The 25235-nt window shown below is 43.2% G+C and overlaps 1 protein-coding gene across 2 annotated transcripts in view; it reads right to left on the bottom strand.

Annotated features, from left to right (window-relative positions):
* Nucleotides 1-13963: 13963 nt before the first annotated feature.
* The window catches only part of tjap1 (tight junction associated protein 1 (peripheral)), a 33568-nt gene continuing 22296 nt past the window's right edge, over nucleotides 13964-25235 (bottom strand). The window contains exons 6-11 of one of the 2 annotated variants that reach the window (XM_083988102.1): nucleotides 22319-22385; nucleotides 20194-20223; nucleotides 18832-18939; nucleotides 16833-16916; nucleotides 15988-16734; nucleotides 13964-15320 (exon numbers count right to left, since the gene is read on the bottom strand). In XM_083988102.1, the coding sequence (XP_083844228.1) occupies nucleotides 14673-15320; nucleotides 15988-16734; nucleotides 16833-16916; nucleotides 18832-18939; nucleotides 20194-20223; nucleotides 22319-22385 (1684 nt within the window). In that variant the 3' untranslated portion in view covers nucleotides 13964-14672. The remainder of the gene's footprint in view (nucleotides 15321-15987; nucleotides 16735-16832; nucleotides 16917-18831; nucleotides 18940-20193; nucleotides 20224-22318; nucleotides 22386-25235) is intronic. The other variant, XM_083988103.1, reaches the window with a different exon arrangement.

Here is a 25235-nt window from a genome sequence, read left to right as displayed (position 1 = left end):
TCATCTATATACGTCTATATCATCTATATACGTCTATCTATATACATCTATATCATCTATATACATCTATATCATCTAGGGCTGCCCCCGACCAAAGATTTTGTTGGTCGACCAGTAGTCGTCACTTATGGCGATTAGTCGACTAATCGACCCCCCACCTTGAGGGAAAAAAAAAATTAAAAAAAAAAAAAAAAAAAATTTTTTTTTTTTTAATAATTTTTTTTTTTTTTTTTTGCCCGCGGTCAGGTTGAGAATTAATTAATTAATGCTCGTGACTCCGGCCGTGTTCAACAACAAGCCGGTCGGGTTTCACCGTTATTACCGGCAGAATGCCCGTTTATCACCAATAAACGCAGTAGATGAGGAGGGTAAAAAGTTACTGAGCTCAGGCTGTGTGACTGGTGGGGAGGGGGTCCGCGGCGTGGAGCGGTGCGGGCATAGACATGTCTATGGGTGCGGGTCTCTGACTGCAGCGGGGACCATCATGGATCCGCTCCGTGACACAGAGACTGACCGCCGGTGAGCGCTGTGGGACGGGACCGGGGCTCAGACAGCACCGCTAAGGTGACAGTGGTGATACGAGTGAGACTGCCGTGCCTTGTAAAAAAAAAAAAAGAAAAAGTGTCACGTCACGACTTCCTGTATCTGGCTCTTCAAAATAAAAGCCCCATAACCTTTCCTATACAGTTCAGTCATTGATGTTGGCTTAATTTTGACAAGACACGGCTCCAAATGGGTTTTTTTTTTTCCTGCGACCAATCGACCAATGAAATTTTGGTCGGCTAATGATTTTTTGGTCGACCAGTGCTTGGTCGACTATTTGGGGGCAGCCCTAATATCATCTATATACGTCTGTCTATCTACATCTATATCATCTATATACGTCTATCTATATACATCTATATCATCTATATACGTCTATCTATCTACATCTATATCATCTATATACGTCTATATCATCTATATACGTCTATCTATATACATCTATATCATCTATATACGTCTGTCTATATACATCTATATCATCTATATACGTCTATCTATATACATCTATATCATCTATATACGTCTATCTATATACATCTATATACATCTATATCATCTATATAATCTATATACATCTATATCATCTATATACATCTATCTATATACATCTATATCATCTATATACATCTATATCATCTATATACATCTATATCATCTATATACGTCTGTCTATATACATCTATATCATCTATATACGTCTATCTATATACATCTATATCATCTATATACGTCTATCTATATACATCTATATACATCTATATCATCTATATAATCTATATACATCTATATCATCTATATACATCTATCTATATACATCTATATCATCTATATACATCTATATCATCTATATACATCTATATCATCTATATACATCTATATCATCTATATACGACGTATATAGATGATATAGATGTATATAGATGTATATAGATAGACGTATATTATACGTCTATCTATATACATCTATATCATCTATATACGTCTATCTATATACATCTATATCATCTATATACGTCTATATACATCTATATACATCTATCTATATACATCTATATCATCTATATACGTCTGTCTATCTACATCTATATCATCTATATACGTCTATCTATATACATCTATATCATCTATATACGTCTATCTATATACATCTATATCATCTATATACATCTATATCATCTATATACGTCTATATCATCTATATACGTCTATCTATATACATCTATATCATCTATATACATCTATATCATCTATATACATCTATATCATCTATATACGTCTGTCTATCTACATCTATATCATCTATATACGTCTATCTATATACATCTATATCATCTATATACGTCTATCTATATACATCTATATCATCTATATACGTCTATCTATATACATCTATATCATCTATATACGTCTATATCATCTATATACGTCTATCTATATACATCTATATACATCTATATACGTCTATCTATATACATCTATATCATCTATATACGTCTATATCATCTATATACGTCTATCTATATACATCTATATCATCTATATACATCTATATCATCTATATACGTCTATATCATCTATATACGTCTATATCATCTATATACGTCTATCTATATACATCTATATCATCTATATACATCTATATCATCTATATACGTCTATATCATCTATATACGTCTATCTATATACATCTATATCATCTATATACGTCTATCTATATACATCTATATCATCTATATACGTCTATATCATCTATATACGTCTATATCATCTATATACGTCTATCTATATACATCTATATCATCTACATACGTCTATCTATATACATCTATATCATCTACATACGTCTATCTATATACATCTATATCATCTATATACGTCTATATCATCTATATACGTCTATATCATCTATATACGTCTATCTATATACATCTATATCATCTATATACATCTATATCATCTATATACGTCTATATCATCTATATACGTCTATCTATATACATCTATATCATCTATATACATCTATATCATCTATATACGTCTGTCTATCTACATCTATATCATCTATATACATCTATCTATATACATCTATATCATCTATCTACATCTATATCATCTATATACGTCTGTCTATCTACATCTATATCATCTATATACGTCTATCTATATCATCTATATACGTCTATATCATCTATATACGTCTATCTATATACATCTATATCATCTATATACGTCTATCTATATACATCTATATCATCTATATACATCTATATCATCTATATACGTCTGTCTATCTACATCTATATCATCTATATACGTCTATCTATATACATCTATATCATCTATATACGTCTGTCTATCTACATCTATATCATCTATATACGTCTATCTATATACATCTATATCATCTATATACGTCTATCTATATCATCTATATACGTCTATATCATCTATATACGTCTATCTATATACATCTATATCATCTATATACGTCTATCTATATACATCTATATCATCTATATACATCTATATCATCTATATACGTCTGTCTATCTACATCTATATCATCTATATACGTCTATCTATATACATCTATATCATCTATATACGTCTGTCTATCTACATCTATATCATCTATATACGTCTGTCTATCTACATCTGTATCATCTATATACGTCTATCTATCTACATCTATATCATCTATATACGTCTATATCATCTATATACGTCTATCTATATACATCTATATCATCTATATACGTCTATATCATCTATATACGTCTATCTATATACATCTATATCATCTATATACGTCTATATCATCTATATACGTCTATCTATATACATCTATATCATCTATATACATCTATATCATCTATATACGTCTATCTATATACATCTATATCATCTATATACATCTATCTATATACATCTATATCATCTATATACATCTATATCATCTATATACATCTATATCATCTATATACATCTATATCATCTATATACGACGTATATAGATGATATAGATGTATATAGATGTATATAGATAGACGTATATTATACGTCTATCTATATACATCTATATCATCTATATACGTCTATCTATATACATCTATATCATCTATATACGTCTATATACATCTATATACGTCTATCTATATACATCTATATCATCTATATACATCTATATACATCTATATACGTCTATCTATATACATCTATATCATCTATATACGTCTATATCATCTATATACATCTATATCATCTATATACGTCTATCTATATACATCTATACCATCTATATACGTCTATCTATATACATCTATACCATCTATATACGTCTATCTATATACATCTATATCATCTATATACGTCTATCTATATACATCTATATCATCTATATACATCTATATCATCTATATACGTCTATCTATATACATCTATATCATCTATATACATCTATATCATCTATATACATCTATATCATCTATATACGTCTATCTATATACATCTATACCATCTATATACGTCTATCTATATACATCTATACCATCTATATACGTCTATCTATATACATCTATACCATCTATATACGTCTATCTATATACATCTATATCATCTATATACGTCTATCTATATACATCTATATACGTCTATCTATATACATCTATATACATCTATATCTATATACGTCTATCTATATACATCTATATACGTCTATCTATATACATCTATATACGTCTATCTATATACATCTATATCATCTATATACATCTATATCATCTATATACGTCTATCTATATACATGTATATCATCTATATACGTCTATCTATATACATCTATATCATCTATATACATCTATATCATCTATATACGTCTATCTATATACATCTATATCATCTATATACATCTATATCATCTATATACGTCCGTCTATATACATCTATATCATCTATATACGTCTATCTATATACATCTATATCATCTATATACGTCTATCTATATACATCTATATCATCTATATACGTCTATATCATCTATATACATCTATATACATCTATATACGTCTATCTATATACATCTATATCATCTATATACGTGAGACCTCCCCAAGCACGGAAAAATAACCAAAATCACATTTTTCATGCCATGGGGCCTTTAATGCATCATGGTAAATTGAGCATTTCAGCTAAATGAGCCACTTCAGAGCTGAGTTTTGATGGTTTCTCCAGCTATATTACGTATCTTCACATTGCCCTTGTTATTATACAGACCCAATGTCTGTGTGTGTGTGTGTGTTTTAGCTTTGGAGCAGGAGGCATCGTGACCTGTGCACACACAAACACACATGCATGCACACTAACACCACAAATACACATACACATACACAGCCTACACAAACAGACACACACACGTTCACAAGTTCCAATATTGTCATGATGTTATTCTATTCATTCTTAATGTTTCATTGTTATTGAGCATGAATTCAAATGTTATATAATAATATTAGGCTATATGTGGATTGTTTTATCATAAATGATAGTGTTTTGGGGTCGTTGTTTAGCTCAGTAGATAGAGCAGGTGCCCATGTGCAAAGGCTATAGTCCTTGGCCCCGGTTCGATTCCTCTGGTGGTCCTTTGCTGCATGTCATTCCGCCTCTACAGCTGCTCCATCACTTAAAGGCCTAAAAGCCCCAAACTAAACTTTAAAAAAGAAGAAGAAATGACTGTGTTTTGCTTGAGTGGCTCATTTCACCTGAACAATGCTCATCTCAAACATGTTGGACAGCCGATGTTTCAAAAGCTATAGGACTTGAACAATTATATTTGATTATGTCAATTCAACAAAAAGATATTAAAAACAGTCAATATTAACTACAAACCACAGTTCAGTGTCACACAGTGCTTTATCTTAGTTTCCTAAGTGATTTACCAAAAAGTGGCCCAATTAACCTGATGTCACCCGAATGAATTCATCATTTATAACACATGAATACTCTCATTAGTATGTAGTTTATAAACACAGTTAAAATGTTTTACTCATCATTGATCAGCACTAACTGTGTTTATAAACTACATACTAATGAGTATTCATGTGTTATAAATGAAGAATTCAGTATTAATTAATGCTTAATGTTTAATAGTGTGTAGTAAACTTTTCAATGCCCCCACAAGACCTCTATGTCATCGCTTCGGTCTCCTCCGGTTAACTGAAATTAATGTATTTCACAACGTCTGTGTGATGCATCAAATCATCCATAAAACCAACCACAGACTGTGTGAGCTTGTTCCGGTCTGCGGTCCTCAGCATGCGTATGATACCAGGAAAAAACACCTCATTACTGGGAAAAAAAGAAGATTAAAAAGAACGAGACTGTCTGTTGCATGCAGAGCAGAGGGCCGCAGCTCTGGAACGAGCTGGATGATGAGAGCTGGAAGGTGGAGACGTCCATCTCCAGTTTCAAGAAAAAGCTACACATTAAATTACTTAGTTTATACATATAAATAAGCTGCAGCCATAGAACATCTGAACTATAGTAAATTGAATGTAAATGTAATTATCATCTGCTTTTTATCTACATGTTATGAAAAGCTTCTGTTGGTACGTTGGGGTCCACGTTGTCTAATGTCTGTTAATGTTTCATGTGTTGTATTGTTAGTTTTGTACGTGCTTTATTGTCGTGTGTGTGTGTGTGTGTGTGTGTGTGTGTGTGTATTCATACTGTTAATGTTTCATGTGTATTGCAGTCTTGTATATGCTGTATTGTTTTGTGTTATATGTATCCAGGCTTCAATGGGACCTGATTCACACAAAGTACGTGTTGTATGTGTGAATAAACCTTTCAAGTTCAAGTTATAAAGTGTTACTGAACATTTCTACAGAGCAGAAAACCCAGAACTCAGCACCAGAACCCCCAGGGAGTCTGGGTCCATGGAACCATAACCAGCCTCGAGGACGATGGAACTAACTAACTAACTAACTAACTAACTAACTAACTAACTAACCGTCTGGAGAAGATGTGAGAACCATCAGGTCTCCTCCAGGTTTCTGATGATCACACAGACAAACTGCAGCTACACAACCAACTCAGAGTCACACAACATGTCAGAGAGACTTGTTCCTGATGATCCTTCACCGAAGCTCTGAGACTCGGACCTGAAACCTGGAAGAAACTGGTTGTGATTGACAGGTGGTGTGATGTCATCAGGTGGTGTGATGTCATCAGGGGGCGGGGCCTAGTGGTGTCAGGCAGCTGCTGAACACGGCGACGACGGAAACAAAACACATTCATAATTCATCAACTGTAAATAATTCACACACCAGGATGATCAATATCAGCTGTTACCAGGCAACAAGGCAGACTCTCTCTCTCTCACACACACACACACACACACACACACACACACACACACACACACACACAAAGCTGCTCACATTAGCAGTGAGGAATAGTTCCTGCAGCAGCTTCATTAACACTGATGAATGATGTGATAATTGTGTGTGAGAGTCGACGACAGCGTGTGTTAATATTAATGAGGTCATTCACTCAGGTAACACACCTGAGCTCCTGCAGGAACTAGTTCCAGCTTCAAAACATCTAATTAAAGCAGAAGTAAGCGATCCGGTCGTTTTTGCTAACTTTGCGTTCCAGGCAGGCTTTTGAAACCGTAAATTACAGCTTCAAGTCACGACTTACGACTTTGTAGCGTTCCAGGCAACCCACTCGTGTTTCTCCGACCTGTTTTACCTGTGAAAGTCACTATAACGGCCACTCGTAACTTCTGACCCGTGAACTCGTACCAGATCGAACTGGTACGACTTCACAGGTCGGAAAAACACGAGTTACGAGTTGCCTTGAACGCACCATAACGTCTTGTCAGCAGATGGAGTTAGCAGCCCCCGCCCTCGTCATGGATCTATTGGTCCTCGTCCCTACGTCACCACATTCAGGCGCATCCCTTGGCTGCACACACAGAGAGGACTGCCCCTTTATGCCGTTCTCTCTCCTCATTGGATAAAGGTTGTAGGATACAAGGAAAGTTTTCTCCTGGGCTCAGAGCAGAGCAGAGTGACTGACAGACCCGTGTTTCAGACCAAACACTCTATAGAAGTGATTGCTGTCGGAAGATATAACTATTTAAGACTTATATTAACACAAACATTCACCTTACTGCTGCTTTAATAAAAAATAAAAAACTAATTTATCAATAACTTTATTTCCAACTTCCTTTAAAAACAGGAAGTGGAACTTTTCAAATTAAAACCACAGGACTGATAAATGTTTTATGAAATGATCAATAAATGATTCTCTCATTGTAATGACAATAAAGTTCATCCATTAGATACTGATCAATCATTAAAGGGATAGTTCATGCAAAACCACTGATGCACGTTGCCTTCAGGGACAGTTTTTCATCATCAGTCTCTGTATTTCCCTCTAAAACAACTCTGTGTGGTAACGTTGTGTTATTATCTCATAGCGTGGTGAATGTGCAGCTCACAACTTGTCCACCAGAGCGTTGTGGAGTTGTTGGATTGTGTATTTGATGAGTTTGATGATGAGGGAAACCAAGAAATCCCATAATGAGCCTCCGTATCGTAGCTCTGAGCAGCTCACGGCTCTGCTCCGCCGTTCTAAAAACAGCTTGCACCGACAATTAAAGGTAACAAACCTACTGCTATGACTATAGGGATTATGGTGATGGGCCAATTTGACTAAATGTTGAACTATCCCTTTAACATTGATTATGGGATGCTTGGTGGACGAGTGGTTAGAGAACACCTCCCATGTCTGCACACGCTCCGATCGCTGGTTTGATTCCTTATCTTTACCTTGTGCCTCTGCGCTGTCGATCTGATAAAAGCATAAAACATTGATTATATATCAGTGTATTGAGATAGATAGATAGATAGATAGATAGATAGATAGATAGATAGATAGATAGATAGATAGAACGATAGATAGAACGATAGATAGATAGATAGATGGATAGATGGATAGATAGATAGATAGATAGAAATGTTTGAGACAAAACGACGACTGAGCTACGTTTAAAATATTTTATTTGTTTTAAAATATACATCAGTTACAAATTGAGAAAATAAAATCATTAGTAGTTTAACAGTCTCTTTGTAGTTTGTTGTTTTTATTCCAACAGGAAGTGAAACAGAGACAATCAGAGGAACCGAAGGAGCTGAGAGAGAACACCTGCAGCTCCGTGAGCGGCAGCACCTGTGGGTGGAGGCGAGGGGGCGGAGTCACAGCCGAGGGGGCGGGGCCACAGCCGAGGGGGCGGAGTCACAGCCGCCTCAACGTTACGTCACATCCACATCGGCTACGAACATTCAGCCGTGAAGAAAACAACCGTCCAGAGGTCACAGGTGTCCACAGGTGCTCCTGGTGAGTCCACGTCCATCCTGGCGGCCATGTTGGAGGGTCGTAGCGCCGCTAACAGCTGTTAGCCAGCTAACCAGGCTAATGCTAGGTACGTTAGCATGAGCATCAGTGTCTGTGTGAGCTAGCTAGCTCGTGAGCTAACGGCGTGTTGAGCCTGATTGTTGGTCTCAGCTGGATCTGGACCTTCTGAGCTCATTCACCTTCAACCACTTCCTGGTTTCATCCAACGATGCTAATTATCACTTCAATTAGCTTCTCACATAAACTAGCCAGCAGCAGCTAGCAGCTAGCAGCAGCTAGCAGTGATCCAGAGCTGAAGACATTAAACACTGAGATAAATGAGCTAACATTAGCTACCGCCGGCTAGTTACAACTCCATTAACCTACTAAGTCTGTTAGCCGTTAGCCACTGTTGTAGCTACGGCGCTAAAATCTGCAGGATGTCGCTTAAGTTTACAGTTTACAAGCTAACAGCTACAAGTTCATTAGCAACACTGTGCTGGAAGCTAATTAACACAAGAAGAAGAAGACGGCGACAGGTACAACGGGGCTGAGGCCTGTTAGCTTGTTAGCCTGTTAGCTTGGTTGTTGTATCTGGTGATCAGATTCTGTTTATTGATCGAGGACAAGATGCTGCCTGTTTGCGGAGTAAGCTAATGTTTAATTTCAGCTCAGCTTTAGATTAGCATCTGATGCTAAGCTAATAGCCTTGGTTCTTGTTACTTTATGGTTTTAGCTGAAGGTCCCGATGCAGTCGAGAAAATCAGGTTCTGACAAACTCGCCAACAGTTAGCGTTAGCGTTCGCTAACGGCTCCGTTGGATCGATTTCTCCTCAGATGAAAATAATATTTTGTCGTTTTAAAATCCAAGAGAAGATTTGTTTTAATACATTTCAGTTGAAAATCAACAAAACATTTGTTTTGTTTTGTCTTTTAAAACCTGAAAGAAAAAGTGAGCGGCTAAAGACGGCGCTGAGCCGTCGCGCTGCGTTCACGAGTGTTGACGTCGTCACAGCGACAACAGAAGCTTCAAATAACAAGAATCAATAATAATGTAGATTAATAATAATGTGGATCAATAATAATAACGTGACGGTGTCGATCGCTCAGGTGAGTTCCTCTGACGTGAAGCTGGTTTGTGTTTGATGACGACACGTCAACACGTAACCAACGGTAACCGTGTCAGGTGAAGGTGATGTCAGTGCAGTGATGCATGATGGGAAACTCTGACCTCAGAGCAGGAAGCTGCTGCTGCTTCACACCGATGAAGATGAACGACCAGAGAGACAAAGAGAGGAAGAAGAGGAGGAGGAGGAGGAGGAGGAGGAGGATGATGAAGAGGAAGAGGAGGAGGAGGAAGAGGAGGAGGAGGAAGAGGAGGAGGAGGAGGAGGAGGAGGAGGAAGAGGAGGAGGATGATGAAGAGGAAGAGGAGGAGGAGGAAGAGGAAGAGGAGGAGGAGGATGATGAAGGTGACCTTGTCTGAGTGCGTCGACGTCTCAGATTAAACTCATGAAGAAGAGTCATTAATGTTTCACCAGGACAGATGTAAAGTCTATTTATACACACACACACACACACACACACACAGTTATCAGCTGAACGAGCAGCTCATGTTAAATTATTAAGGTTTTATTACCGTCAGAAATGGGTCGCTAATACTTTAAAGTGTGTGTGTGTGTTTAATATTTCATGTGATTCATCAGAACAGAAAGTTGGAAATGAAAGAGTGTGTGTGTGTGTCTCTGTGTGTGATGGTGTGTTCGTGTGTCTCTGTAACTGTGGGATTTTGCAGCCGTCACAGAATAAAATGCCGTCGTTAATAATTCATCAGTTGAACACAAACAGGATCGTACGTCTGTGTGTCCATGATTTATACACACACACACACACAGTCACACACACAGTAACACACACACACACACAGTAACACACACACACAGTAACACACAGTAACACACACACACACAGTAACACACACACACAGTAACACACACACACACACAGTAACACACACACACAGTAACACACAGTAACACACACACACACAGTAACACACACACACAGTAACACACACAGACACACTCTGCAGCAGCGTCCTCGCTCCACCAGGTGAGAAAGACTCCGTTTCCCATCATGCTCTCTGTTCTGCTCACAGCGTCGTTTCCCACAATGCACCGCAACGCATCAGGAAGTGGATTGGTGCTCGTTATCACCACGGCAACGCTCAGCTTCCATAACACTGACAGACATTCATGGTGCAGACTAAATATCGATGATGATGATGATGATGATGAAGAAGAAGATCAATACTGACGCTCTGATCACAAACACATTCAGATCAATGAGCCGATCAATAATCAATAATCAATACTCATCGGTCAGTGTGAACAACTGCAGAGCGTCTCCAATCAATCAGCTGATCAATCATTGAGTCATTGGTGACAATCAAAGAGCTGTGAGGGGGGTGGGGGGGGGGGGGGGGGGTACGGAGGCCCGGGTCAGTCACACTTCCTGTCTGTGGCCCCTTCACAATAAAAGCCACATGATTTAATGTGAAGCAGGAAGTTAGAGCTGAAACAGCTGGAACACCTGGACCAGGACCATCAGAGTTCCCACTCTCTTCCCAGCCGCTCCGGTCTGACAGACCTGTTGTTACTCTACATCCTCTGATCATCTGACCCGTTCATGTTCTGTTCCACAGTTGGACCTTATTTTGTAGAGTTTTGTTTCTTTGTTTCTTCCTCTCTCAGCTCCAGGAGTCTGGTTTAAAGATGTGCAGAGTCTGTGGCCCCACCCGGTCCTGACCTACAACTATGCGTAGCTACTTTTCAATCAGCCTGTCCTGACGCCGCGAGCGATGTCGCTCAACCCTGAAATTATCGCTGGCGTTGTCTCTATCTGGACGACATTTGGCGGCGGTGTCCCGCCCCTAAACACTTCTTATTGGTTGATAAGTCCACGCTGCTTTCTGTTGACAAGCTAGTTATCAGAGAGAGGAGAATATGAGAGGAACAAACACTCCAAGATGTGAGAAACAGCAACCAGGAAATGCCAGGAAACTCAGAATAGCGCCGCAAGTTTGTGTAGCTACGTCCCTCGATAATTTGGATTCCGAACCAATAGAATATACTCGTGACAAAATCATCACGCTGCATATCAGGACACCATCACGCGAGTTTTCGTTGCCGTTTCGCTTGCTCGCTGTATGTCAGGACACGGTGTTACAGTTACATGTTTAGAAATCCCTATGAATTTATCATAGAACAACACAAACATGGAAACACTCATCAACTCAAAGGGTGAATTCCAGTTCCCCCCTTAGCCCTTAGCCTTTAGCCCGTGGCCCTAACTCTTCGTTTTAGCCCGTGGCCCTAACTCTTCGTTTTAGCCCGTGGCCCTAACTCTTCTTTTTAGCCCGTGGCCCTAACTCTTCGTTTTAGCCCGTGGCCCTAACTCTTCGTTTTGCTCGTTCAGGTGAAGTGGTCCGGTCCTGGTTCTGGTTCAGACGAGGGTTAGGGAGAAGTGGTCTGGCTATCTGGACCTTCAAACAGAGACTTTTCAGAGGCACACTTCAAACCGAGGGCTATGACAAGTTTCCCAGAATGCATCTTGCGGCGACCGGCAGCTGTTTTATTTCTCACTGTAGCGCTGTTATTACGTCACTTTGTTAAGTTTTAATATTTTTCCATGTGAGAAAGTAGCTGTTTAGATCCCAATGTGCGGTCGGTTTATCCACATGAGGCTGTTTAGACGTTTGCTCCGATGTTTTTGGGAGAAGTGAAGCTCCACGGTGGAGCAGATCAACTGCTCGAGAGCTCGTCAGCCGGCCAACCTCCGTCGTCATCCCGGGGGAGAAAAGACCATCGCTAATTAACTTACCCGCAGGTTCTTAAAGGTTTACCGCCGGGTAGTTACATTCTTTTTAGGAGATAAATGTTGGTCTCATTGATGAAATGTTGACTTTCAACCCCTACGAATTGTAGCTCTGTTTCAAGGGACTAAGGGTTAAAGGCTAAGGCTAAGGCTAGGGGCTAGGGATGGAAATTAGAATTGGGCAAAAGTCTCTAGTTTTCTCACTAGGCACTTTTTTAGAAAATAAATCCTTAGTGAGGTGTGAAAACAGCAAACAGAGCTGTGGGAGCGGATGTGATCGAGTGGGAACGCTGAGCAGGTTGTTATGGTTACGGTGTGTGTGTTAGGGTTAACCCTCCAGGTGTGTGTCCTCTAGGCCTTCGTACACTCCACTAGGCAAAACACTAAAACTAATCAACAACAGATCAAATCAAATCAAAACAAAACAAGAGAAAAAACTTCATAAACAAATAAACAACAACAACAACAAGAACATGTTGATGTCCGTCCCCCCAGCAGGGACAACAAACAAACAACAAACAAAGAAAAACAATGATTATTGACTAAATAAAAGAGAGAGACGCGGCGTCGCACTCGCAACCAGAGAGAGAGAGAGAGAGAGAGAGAGAGGGTGTGTGTGTGTGTCTGTGTGTGTCTGTGTGTGTGTGTGTGTGTGTGTGTGTCTGTGTGTGTGTGTGTCTGTGTGTGTGTGTGTGTGTCTGTGTGTGTGTGTGAGTGTGTGTGTGTGAGAGAGAGAGTGTGTTCATCCAGGTGTGTCTCGTCTGTGTTCTTCAAAATAAAAGCTCCTGGTCCGGAAACAAGGCAAAGACGTCCGTAAAGTTTTTACTTCAGTGTTTTAAAGTGTTTATCCCCCCCCCCCCCCCCCCCGACTCTGACACACACACACACTCACACACACACACACATACACACTCACTCACACACTCATCATTGATGCTTATGTCGACAGCCAATCAGAATGCAGCAACGCCTCGGTTCATCGGGACTAAAGTCACTTTTGGCCTAATGGTGAATTTGATTTAAAGGATAATTAACGTTTTTAACAATCTGGACCTTATTTCTATCCTAAAATCCGATCATTCCCCCCCCCCAGATAACTTTGGTGTCATTCCAAGTGGTTGTGATGAAATGAGCTCCAGCCGAGAGGCGCGTATATCCGTATAATGGAGTCTACAGGGCAGCAGAATGCAGCCTCTAAATAACACATTATCTGCAGAGAAACTCCTTCATTTCACCAATATTTAGTTGTGATAGGCTAGTGCTATTCCCCTCTGAGTCCGGGGTTAGCTGTTATCAACATCCGGGGTCTGTAGGTTGACCTACTGACCTCTGACCTGGTTTTGTTTCTGCGTGTTTTCGACTTGTCAGAACAAAATGAGCAGCTCAGTAGGTCAACCTACAGACCAAAGTTATCTGGGGGAGGAAATGATCCGATTTTATGATAGAAATAAGGTCCAGATTGTAAAAAGGGTTAATTATCCTTTAAATTTCATTACTTATTGTTTCTCTTCGTTACAGAATCTTTAAAAATAAAGTTTTTACTTGATTTATTTTCATAATAACACATGATTGGTTGATTCACTGATCAGTTATCAGCTGATCAACACACGCACACAATAGATTTGGGATTTCTAATATTGATCCTAATACTGATTATTGATTATTTATCTTGGTCAGGTGATCAATACTTTATAGGACACACACACACACACACACACACACACACACACACACACACACTCGGCAGCATACGGTAGAGTATGGCTATATCCTGGATGGGCGTGACCTCCGACCCCGGTGATGGAGCAGCTGAGGCAGCACGGTGCAGCAGCGCGGCGAGCGGCAGCGGCAGCCTCAGTCCAGCAGCGTGCCGTGCTCCTGCGCGCGGGTCAGACTGTCCTTGCGGTGCAGGTGGTGAACCCCCATCCGCTTCGGGCTCTTCTGGCGCCGCGGCGTCGCTACGGCTACGGCGTCGCCGGGGGCAACGGCGGCGTCCAGCTCCAGGAGGCGCGACGGCGAGATGACGGGCAGCTGGTGGGGGAGGACGTCCCTCACCTCCTCCTCCTCCTCCTCCTCCTCCTCCTCCTGCCTGGTCGCCACGGTGACCGCCGTGTCCCCGCTGCCGCCGTCGTCGTCCAGGTTCATCAGAAGCCCCTCCCCCTCCCCCTCCCCCTCCTCCCCCTCCCCCACCGAGCCGCGGCCGCCGCCGTAGCGCCCGCGGCGTCCCGGCCGCTGCTCCGTGTCGGTGTCGGTGTCGAGGCTGGAGCCGCGGCTCGGCGTCCAGCTCCGCGCCGACGAGCCCTCCTCGCCGTCCGAGTAGGCCACGCCCCCCCCGCCCCCCCCGCCCCCCCGCTGCAGCTCCGACGCCGTCTGGCTGCTGAACGACGTGCGGTGGACCAGCGCCGCCTCGCACGCCGGCGCCATCTTCTCCACGAACATGCGCTGCCAGTTGGCGAGGAGATCTTCCTCCGAGCTGCCGGAGCTCGCCAGCACGCTGGGCGCCTGGGGGGCAACGGGGGGGGGGGGGGGGGGGGGGGCGGGGGGACCGTTAGACTTTAGACTTTATATAAAATAGAACAAAACATTTACTTATCTCTCTTACTAGTGAGAAAGATACGAAGTAGCTTAGCTCAAACACTGGAAGTGTATGGGTAGTGTTAGCCTGCCTCCTACCTAAAAATGTGCATAAAAATGTCCGTATGTAAAAAAGGTGAACAAATGCACATTGCACAATATATACTATATAAAAAAAAAAGGCAAAAAAAAAAAAAAAAAATTATTGATTGTTGAAAAAAAAAAAAAGATTTAGAAATCGTCAAAAAAAATATTGCGATACTTATGTGAATCGATTTTTTTCTGCTACCCCTATTGTGCAATGTGCATTTGTTAGTATTTTTTACATCCAGAGAGTCCAAGTTTTGAAAAGGGTTTAAGTTCACTTTATAATGGAGTATGTTCATGTATAAGCTCCTACAGTATTTGTGTGCAGTTAAATGTTAAAATGTAGCAGTTTACCTCCGTCTATATCTCATTTTGTCAGAAAGGTTTCAGAAGCCAGAATGTTGGCGTACCCCTTTAAATTGAATCTGCATCTAAAAAATCGTAGAAGAATCGAGTCGGGAGAAAAGCGTATCGTCCCAGCTCTACTGTGCAGGTGGGCGGGGCTTACCTGTGGCGGGCTGCTGAAGGGACTCGACTGGCTGGACTGCGGCTCGCTGGCAGCGTCCTGCTGGGACAGCGGCGTGCGCTGGATGGCCCCGCCCCCCCTGCCCCCCGAGGAGGAGGAGGGGGCGGGGCTGGCGGGTGCGGCCAGCCGCTCGTCGTCGTTCTGCACCAGGCTGAGCGAGATGGCCTGCCGCGTGGCGTAGGTGCAGTTGGGCAGAGGCGAGTTCTTGGGGATCTTCACCTTGTCGTCCGACGAGAACTCGATGACTTTGCGTCCGGGGTAGAGCGGGTGGTGAGGCGGGTGGGGCGGCGGCGGCGGCGGGTATGGGTTCAGCTTCTCGAACGACGGCGCCGCGCCCACTCCCAGGTCCTCTCCGTCCAGGCTGCTCTGGCTGCGGCACGACCCGTTCTGCTGCGCCGCCACCGCCTCCTGAGCAGCACCACCACCGCCGCCGCCGCCGTTCTCCCGCCCGCGGCGCTCTGCCCGCACCACGCTACCGCCACCGCCACCGCCGCCCGTCATGTCCACGTGCACGAACACGTCCTCGGCGACGGGGCGGCTGCAGCTGCTGCTGGACTGGGCCGAGTTGAGCAGCAGCGGCTCAGGTTTCTCCAGCACGCGGGCGATGACGGATGTGGGAACGACGTCGGCCGGCGTCAGACTGAGTGTGTCGGGGTCGGGGGCGGAGCCGCCCTCAGGCAGGCTGCTCTTCATGTGTTTGTTCAGCATGTCCTGCAGCTCATAGGGCAGCTGCACACACACACACACACACACACACACATAGTTTATATCAGATATGAACAGAAACACATTTAAATCAAAGTATTGATCAGTGATCAGTTACTTACATCAGCGAACTTGTGGTTCCTGAAATGTGACTTGTTGCACTTGAGCAGCTGAACGGCGAGATTACAGTCCTGCCGGTAGCGCTCCTGAACACAACACAGAGCAGGATGATGTCACTGACGGTTCTGGTTCTACCAAAACCTTTAAAGGGATACGCTAATTAGCTTAGCTCAAACACTGGAAGTGTATGGGTAGTGTTAGCCTGCCTCCACCTAAAGTCGCTAATTAGCTTAGCTCAAACACTGGAAGTGTATGGGTAGTGTTAGCCTGCCTCCTAGCTGAAATCAGCAGTCAGAAGCTGATTTCATTTTAGCTCTAAACTCTGTAAATATTTCACTTTATCCACATTTCAAACATGTTTAGGTGAGAAAGTAGCCGTTTAGATCAGCAGTGTGTCGTTAATTTGTCTAAATACCAGCTGTTTACAATTTTGTTGGGATGAATTCGGCGCTACTCAAGCTAGCCATTGTGACCAACGCACTTCCGGTTACTTTCACAAAATAAAACACCATGCACTTCCAGTGTTTAAGCTAAGCTAATTAGCGACTTTAGGTGGAGGCAGGCTAACGCTACCTATACACTTCCAGTGTTTGAGCTAAGCTAATTAGCGGTGTGCCAGCTCTGCCTCCATCTCCCTTGTTGCTGCATGCACGGTGGAAAGGATGGTGTCTATCTGCTGGTCATGGACTCAGGAGAGAAGCAAGACACGAAAAAAATAAAAATGTTGGCGTATCCCTTTAAACCCTAAAACCCATAAAGAACCTAATCTGCATTCATTCATGGACTTGCACCCACATACCTCCAAGAACTCATCACCTTACAGTCCACCACCCGCACCCTCAGATCCACCAATACTCTGCTCCTCCAAGTCCCTAGCACCAGGCTCTCCACCATGGGAGACCGAGCCTTTTGCTCGGCTGCACCACGCCTCTGGAACAGCCTCCCAACCCAGCTGAGGGCTGCTCAGAGCTTAGACTCTTTTAAAACAGGCCTGAAAACCTTTTTATTTAGAAAGGCCTTTAAATGTTAACCACATAGTGATTTTAACCCTGCTTTGTTGTTTTTATTGAGCATGTTTTTATTTCCTTTACCCTGTTTTTAACATTTTTAACTCTTCCTTCGACCCTGTTTTTAACTCTACTTTCCCTACCTTGTTTTAACAATTGTAGCACTTTGAGATCGTGCCGATGAAAAGTGCATTACAAATTAAATTTATTATTATTATTATTATTAAAGCAGATATCAGCTTCACGGCCGTTTCGGCTAATGCTGCGTTCAAGGCAGGCTTTTGAAACCGTAAGTTACAGCTTCAAGTCACAACTACGACTTGGTAGCGTTCCAGGTAACCCGTAGCTCGTGTTTTTACCATCCTGTTGTCTGTGAAAGTTCCCTATAACGGCCACTCGTAACTTCCGACCCGTGAACTCGTACCAGATCGAACTGGTATGACTTCACAGGAAGGAAAAACACAAAGTACGAGTTTCTTTGAACGCACCATGAGTTAGCAGCCCCCGCCCTTGTCAGGCATCAATTGGTCCTCGTGCTACGTCACCACATTCACGCGCATCCCTTGGCTGCACACACAGCCCTTCATGCCGTTCTCTCTCCTCATTGGATAACACTTGTATCCCACAAGGAAAATTTTCTCCTCGGGTTACAGCAGAGCAGAGTGACGGAGAGACTCGTGTTTAGGCTGAAATACTTCATGTAAGTGATTGCTGACGGAAAATAGGACTATTTAGGACTTATATTAACAAAAACATTCCACTGATATCTGCTTTAATCTGAGACACTATCAACTATACAAAGGAAGTACAGTAGACTAAGTAATGTACGGTAGAGTACAGTAAAGTACAGTAAAGTAGAATAGAGAAGCTACAGTGCAGTAAAAAACTACTAGAGTATAGTAAAGTAGAGTAGTGTACTGCAGGCTACAATAGAGCACAGTGCAGTGATTTGCAGCAGAGCAGAGTAGAAGTAGAGTAGAGCAGAGTAACTCACGTTGAGCTCCTCCAGCCGGTCGATGGTGTTCTTGGCGTCCAGCAGTTTGTTGGTCAGCTCCACGATCTCCTGGTCCATCGTCTTCTTGTCCCTCTCCACCTTCCGTAGCTGCGGGGGAGGGAGGGGGCGGGGCATAGACATCGTGTTAGAGCATCGGCTGCCAATCACAGCTGAGACAGCCAATAGAGGCAGGGGGCGGGGCTTCAGCAGAGGAACTACATTCAGATCATGTGGGAACAATCTTCAGAAAACGTGTCTGTACGGCTGCAACAGGTTCGTATCCATGGAGACGCCATCTTTGTAGTTTTCTGTAGTTTAGCTTCCCTTGTCTAAAATCTGACGTGTTTCATGTTTCTCCAGGTTTCCCAGATCATTTGAATGCTGCTTTAGCTAGCAGCACTCCACAGGTGCATTATGGGATGGTGCGGCCGCTGCAATAGCATCGATAAGATCAATAAGATCTTGATCGAAGCGTCAAAGCTGAAAGATGAAATAGTTTCATCAAGTCTCTTCCTGCACTGAAAACAAAAACAAAAAGAAGCAGCAGGCAAACAGCTAACACCGCTAACAGCTAACCCTGCTACACAGCTAATGCTAACACAGCTAACACCGCTAACAGCTAACCCTGCTACACAGCTAATGCTAACACAGCTAACACCGCTAACAGCTAACCCTGCTACACAGCTAATGCTAACACAGCTAACACCGCTAACAGCTAACCCTAACCCTGCTACACAGCTAATGCTAACACAGCTAACACTTGCTAACAAAGCTAGCATGAAGAAAACCTTCCTGTTAACATGGATTTCCTTTTTTCATTCTTACAACAAATCGCTCCTCGCTACAGCAGATTGTGGGCGGAGTCAAACAACAGGGCGCTAACCAGCTAATCCATACTCCCTGCTATTTCATCTGCGAACGATGCTAACATTAGCCTAGCTGGTCCTCAGTGATTCGTCACTGATGTTGAAATTACGCTTTTTACTGCGCGGTTACCAAACAGGAAGTGAAGCTATATATTCAAACTGATAAGCAGAATCAATAATGACATCATGTCATCAATAACGTCTCGTCGGTTCTGTAGAGAGGAGCGATCGGGTTCTACAGGCAACTCAAATCATTAATCAACAGTTTGAACACCGAGTTTAAAAAGTCGCCATGACAACACCTTGTTGTTGGCATGGCAACGACGACTGAGAGGGGGCGGGGCTCTTTAAAAACCTCATCGTTTAACAAAGTGGCGCTGAGCTGACGAGTCGGTGTTCAAACCGCTGACCGAGTGAGGAAGAGGAGGAGAGATGTGATGAAGAGGAGGGGGGAGGAAGAGGAGGAGGAGGAGGAGGAAGAAGAATGAAACCCAACTGCATGAACCCATGTTTGACTGACGGCAGCCTGATGAGGATGAAGAGGATGATGAGGAAGATGAAGATGAGTCCATCAGAGAGCAGCGTGAGAGAGAGAGGGAGGAAGAGAGAGATGAACCACATTAGACAACAAACAAACAGGAAGTTGAAGTTGACGAAGAAACTTTATCAATCATTTATCCCAAAACTTTACACAATGTTCACACACATATGAACCTGACCCTTCAAAATAAAGCTGCTTTCAGACTAAACTTAGTGGGAACGTTCTGTACGTTGGCTGAAACAACAGAGAGAGACTCGTCCCCGACCCGAAGGAGCAGGGAGGCGACTCTCGTTCAGCCGGGACGACGTAACACACAGCGGCTGAGCTGGGAGCTACAAACAACCCACACCAGCTCACTGCCTCTCCAAGAGTAGAGAAGAGAACAGCCTCTCTCAAGGAGTTGGCTTTGTTATGGTACATTTGAATCTTTCTATGTTTCAACAGCTGAGATACCTCAGGTACTTCCCTACACCTGCTTTTCCCCCCAAGATGTCAGATCTCCTTTTGTTTCTTACCCATTTGTGTATTTTAATGTCTAGACCTCTTAACTTCCCACCTAGACACAAAACCCCATCGGGGGTCGGTGCCGATACCTGCAGCAGACAAACGGGTGTGAAAACCCTCTCTGGTTAAGGGGCCGACCCCTGCAGCAGACAAAAGGATATGGAACACACCTAGGGGGCGTTCCTCAGGTATAAATGTTTAGGTCTCCTCATTCTCTGGGTCTTTCCTTTACCGTCACCGTTCGGGTGAGGACTGACTTCTCCTTGCAGGGAAATAAAAGCTTGTCGGCCGGCAGAAGAAGTCTCTATTTCATTATTCACCAACAGAAAACAGCTAAAAATGTCCACGCCAGGTTCCAGAGGCAGGACTGTGGGTGGGGTTGAGCCCGACCATCTCTAGCCAGTAGCGCTCATCCCCCCCCCGCGAGGTGACAGTCCATGTCCCCGTGGGCAGAGTCACTGTCCAGGGATTGGCTCGTCGAGGCCCATGACTGCCACCCAAATCACACTGCACCTTCTGGACCTTCCTGCAGGACGCGGGGCAGCGCCGCTGCTTGGTGCGGTGCCACGCGGCCGCCAGGCGCTCACCAGAGCCCCGACCTCCGACCCCGATGACATCCTGGATGTTTGACTGTTTGCCTTGGAGACTACCGGGGCAGAAAGCCCCCGACAACAGAACTCCTTGGACCAATCAGGTGCTCAGACCATAGATACACGTAGATGCCGCATCCGGGCTTGTAAGGTACATCAACACGGCGGCCATCTTGGTCCGGGGTTTCTGACCATGGACATATAAACGTCTGACCAGCAGTCAGACCTTGTAGAACACATTTCAGTGTATTTATGCATGTGGGTGTGTGTCTGAGTATGTAAGTTCATGTTTAATATAAAAAGAAAAAAATTATACTTTTTACTTTTTTATACCTTTTCAGTGAGTTGTGGTGATGTTAATGGTTGATAGACCTCTAATGCAGCAGGAAGTAGACACGGCTTCCCCCTGACCAAGATGGCCGCCGCGTTGACGTATCGTTCCAATGGACAGCAGCATCAGAGGCAGCAGCTATGTGTACATATCTATCATCTCCATCACGATGAGGTGGCGGCTCAACGTGTGAAATTAAATGAATTTAATTACTGATAATCTTTGATTAGTGTTTATTTATTGATCAAACATTTGGCGTTTCAGCTGATCTGAACATTTTTACCAATAAAAAATCAATACTGGTGTTTATTTCATTAGTTAAACAGACTTGTCACCGTGGTAACGACCCCTTATCTTTTATTTGTCTTCGCTGCACCAACTGATGACCGGTGACCTCCGACCTCCAGTTTGGTCGCCCGTGGCAACCACAGTGCTGTCAGTCACATCCACTTTTCCACTATTAATCAATGCACAGCATGAGAGTGCGTTATCATTTAGTCATCGATCAGTTATTGGCCGACTGATCGATGACAAAACACACGCACACACACACACTCACACATACACAGTCAGGAGGGTTTGCACCAATCAGGAGCCTCGTTACTGAGTTGACGTCACACTAATGAACAGAATCAGTGGAATAAAGGAGGTTTACCAGAGCGTGGAGCTTCTCCTCCAGGTCCTGATTGGCTCTCTGAGACGCCGTGTAGCTGTTCTGCAGTCTGCAGAGAGAGAGGGAGACACAACTTTAAAAACATTTTGCATTTCATTGTTGAGAGTATTAAAAAAACAAACAAACAAAAAACAGGATACACAGGAAGTAAGATAACCTATAGTACTAGGTACTAAGTGGAGAAGGGGTAGGAATTAATAAGCCAATGCTTCTTCCTACTCCTTTTCAAACATACAAAGGCAAGGCAAGGCAATTATATTACTATAGCCCGTTGTTTTTACCACCAGTTTGTCTCAAAGGGCTTCACATCCCATCATAACAACATCCTCTGTCCTTAGACCCTCACATCCACTGAGGAGAAACTCCATGGAAAACCCTTTTAACAGGCAAGGGTTTTATCGACTAGTGCTTCAAGTTTAATGTATTACTTACATGTTTGAAATAAAGCATTCATTCATTCATTCATTCATTCATTCAGAGAGAGATGGGTGAAGGATGCTCACTCGCCCTCAGAGCGCAGAGCTATTATTGGAGTTAATTATTAATTGTTGACAGAGGAAGTTAAATTAGTGGGCGAGAGCTCTTTGTGTGTGTGAGGAGTTTCTACGGTGGCCTGTGAGGAGCTGAGTGACAGGTAACGACAGTCACACCTGAGTTATTACAAACTAATAACAGAGTAATAACAGAGGTAGTTAACGAGTCTCTGTTCTGAGTGGAATCTTAAAATCTCTTTCGGACCATCTCAGTGTGTCTAAAGGGATACGCCAACATTTTATTTTTCGTGTCTTGCCTCAGTCCCGAGTCCGTGACCAGCAGATAGACACCATCCTTTCCACTGTGCGTGCAGTAACCATGGAGATAGAGCCGTATCGCTGTAATTAGCTTAGCTCAAACACTGGAAGTGTATGGGTAGTGTTAGCCTGCCTCCACCTAAAGTCGCTAATTAGCTTAGCTCAAACACTGGAAGTGTATAGGTAGTGTTAGCCTGCCTCCACCTAAAGTCGCTAATTAGCTTAGCTCAAACACTGGAAGTGTATAGGTAGTGTTAGCCTGCCTCCACCTAAAGTCGCTAATTAGCTTAGCTCAAACACTGGAAGTGTATAGGTAGTGTTAAGCCGCGTTTCCACTACATGGTACCGGCTCGACTCGACTCGACTCGGCTCGGCTCTGGTACCAGGTACTATTCTAGAGAGCGTTTCCATTACAGGATAGTACCGGCTTTAGAGTGGCCGGTCGTCATAGCGACCGGCGGCGCTTAACAAAATAAAGCAAAACTATAAACAGGATTTTCCCCGTGGTTATGCCACATTTTTACCTTAATTAAAAAGCTCCGGTGTAATTTGATAGCCTACTACAAGACTTGTGAGTTGTTACGAGTGAGAGCGGAGGCTCTCTGCCTTCACCTGGCCTCTCACGGCTGAAAATCAACCTTGCAACATCCGTTACCTGGCCGCAGCCCCCCGGTGTCCCAGCTCTCCTCTCCTCTCCTCTCCTCTCCTCTCCTCTCCTCTCTGCTGCACCGCCACACAAACCAGCTCCGTAACTGTAAGCCTTTGTTTTTGACAGTTAAGACTACACATCGTAGCTAACATCCTATTTGTTATATAAAGTTAGCCACCGCTCCGTATTGATTTTTCGCCGGCTTCGTTGTCAACAAACCCACATGGCCAGACGGGGAGGGGAGGGGCGGGGGGGGGGGGGGGGGGGGGGGGGGGACAGCGACAGCGGAAAAGCGACCATACTTGCATAGTTTGTTCATTTTAAAACATTTATTTATTGAAATGTGGTGATATCTGATGACCCGCGGCCACCGGTGACGACTCTCTGACCAATCAGCAGTTCGCAATGTTTACACGTCACATTTTAGTACCGCTTCAGCCGTTTTGGAACCGCGGCTGAGCAGGTACTAAAAAAATAGTACCGGGTACCAGATTCCAGGTACTTTTACGTAATGGAAACGCAAAAAGGCCGAGTCGAGTCGAGTCGAGTCGAGTCGAGCCGGTACCATGTAGTGGAAACGCGGCTTTAGCCTGCCTCCTACGGTATTTGTCTAAATACCAGCTGTTTACAATTTTGTTCGGACGAATTCGGCGCTACTCAAGCTAGCCGTTGCTTGAACCCTCCGTTTTGACCGATCTCGTCCCGTTAGCGGCATTTGACCGCTCAAGATGCCTTACCGGAGAGTTTTGTCAGCTCTGAGACGAAGATCGGCCCGCCGGTTTCCGTTTAGAGTTGCTTAAGAGTTTCTCTGATGACTTTAGGTGGAGGCAGGCTAACACTACCCATACACTTCCAGTGTTTGAGCTAAGCTAATTAGCGACTTTAGGTGGAGGCAGGCTAACACTACCCATACACTTCCAGTGTTTGAGCTAAGCTAATTAGCGACTCTAGGTGGAGGCAGGCTAACACTACCCATACACTTCCAGTGTTTGAGCTAAGCTAATTAGCTACTTTAGGTGGAGGCAGGCTAACACTACCCATACACTTCCAGTGTTTGAGCTAAGCTAATTAGTGACTCTTTTTTTTTTTAGTATATTTTTTGGCTTTTTATGCCTTTATTTGATAGCCATAGTAGAGATAGACAAGAAAGGGGGAGGCAGAGAGAGGGGGAATGACATGCAGGAAAGGTCTGCCCAATGCGGGACTCGAACCGGGGACGCCTGCGTTGAGGACTGCGCCACGCTAACACTACCTATAGACTTCCAGTGTTTGAGCTAAGCTAATTAGCGACTTTAGGTGGAGGCAGGCTAACACTACCCATACACTTCCAGTGTTTGAGCTAAGCTAATTAGCGACTCTAGGTGGAGGCAGGCTAACACTACCCATACACTTCCAGTGTTTGAGCTAAGCTAATTAGCGACTCTAGGTGGAGGCAGGCTAACACTACCCATACACTTCC

The sequence above is a fragment of the Trachurus trachurus genome (assembly GCF_905171665.1).
Source record: "Trachurus trachurus genome assembly, chromosome: 15".
Taxonomy (NCBI): domain Eukaryota; kingdom Metazoa; phylum Chordata; class Actinopteri; order Carangiformes; family Carangidae; genus Trachurus; species Trachurus trachurus.
The sequence above is the reverse complement of the archived record's forward strand: the minus strand, read 5'-3'. Positions and strand labels throughout refer to the sequence as shown.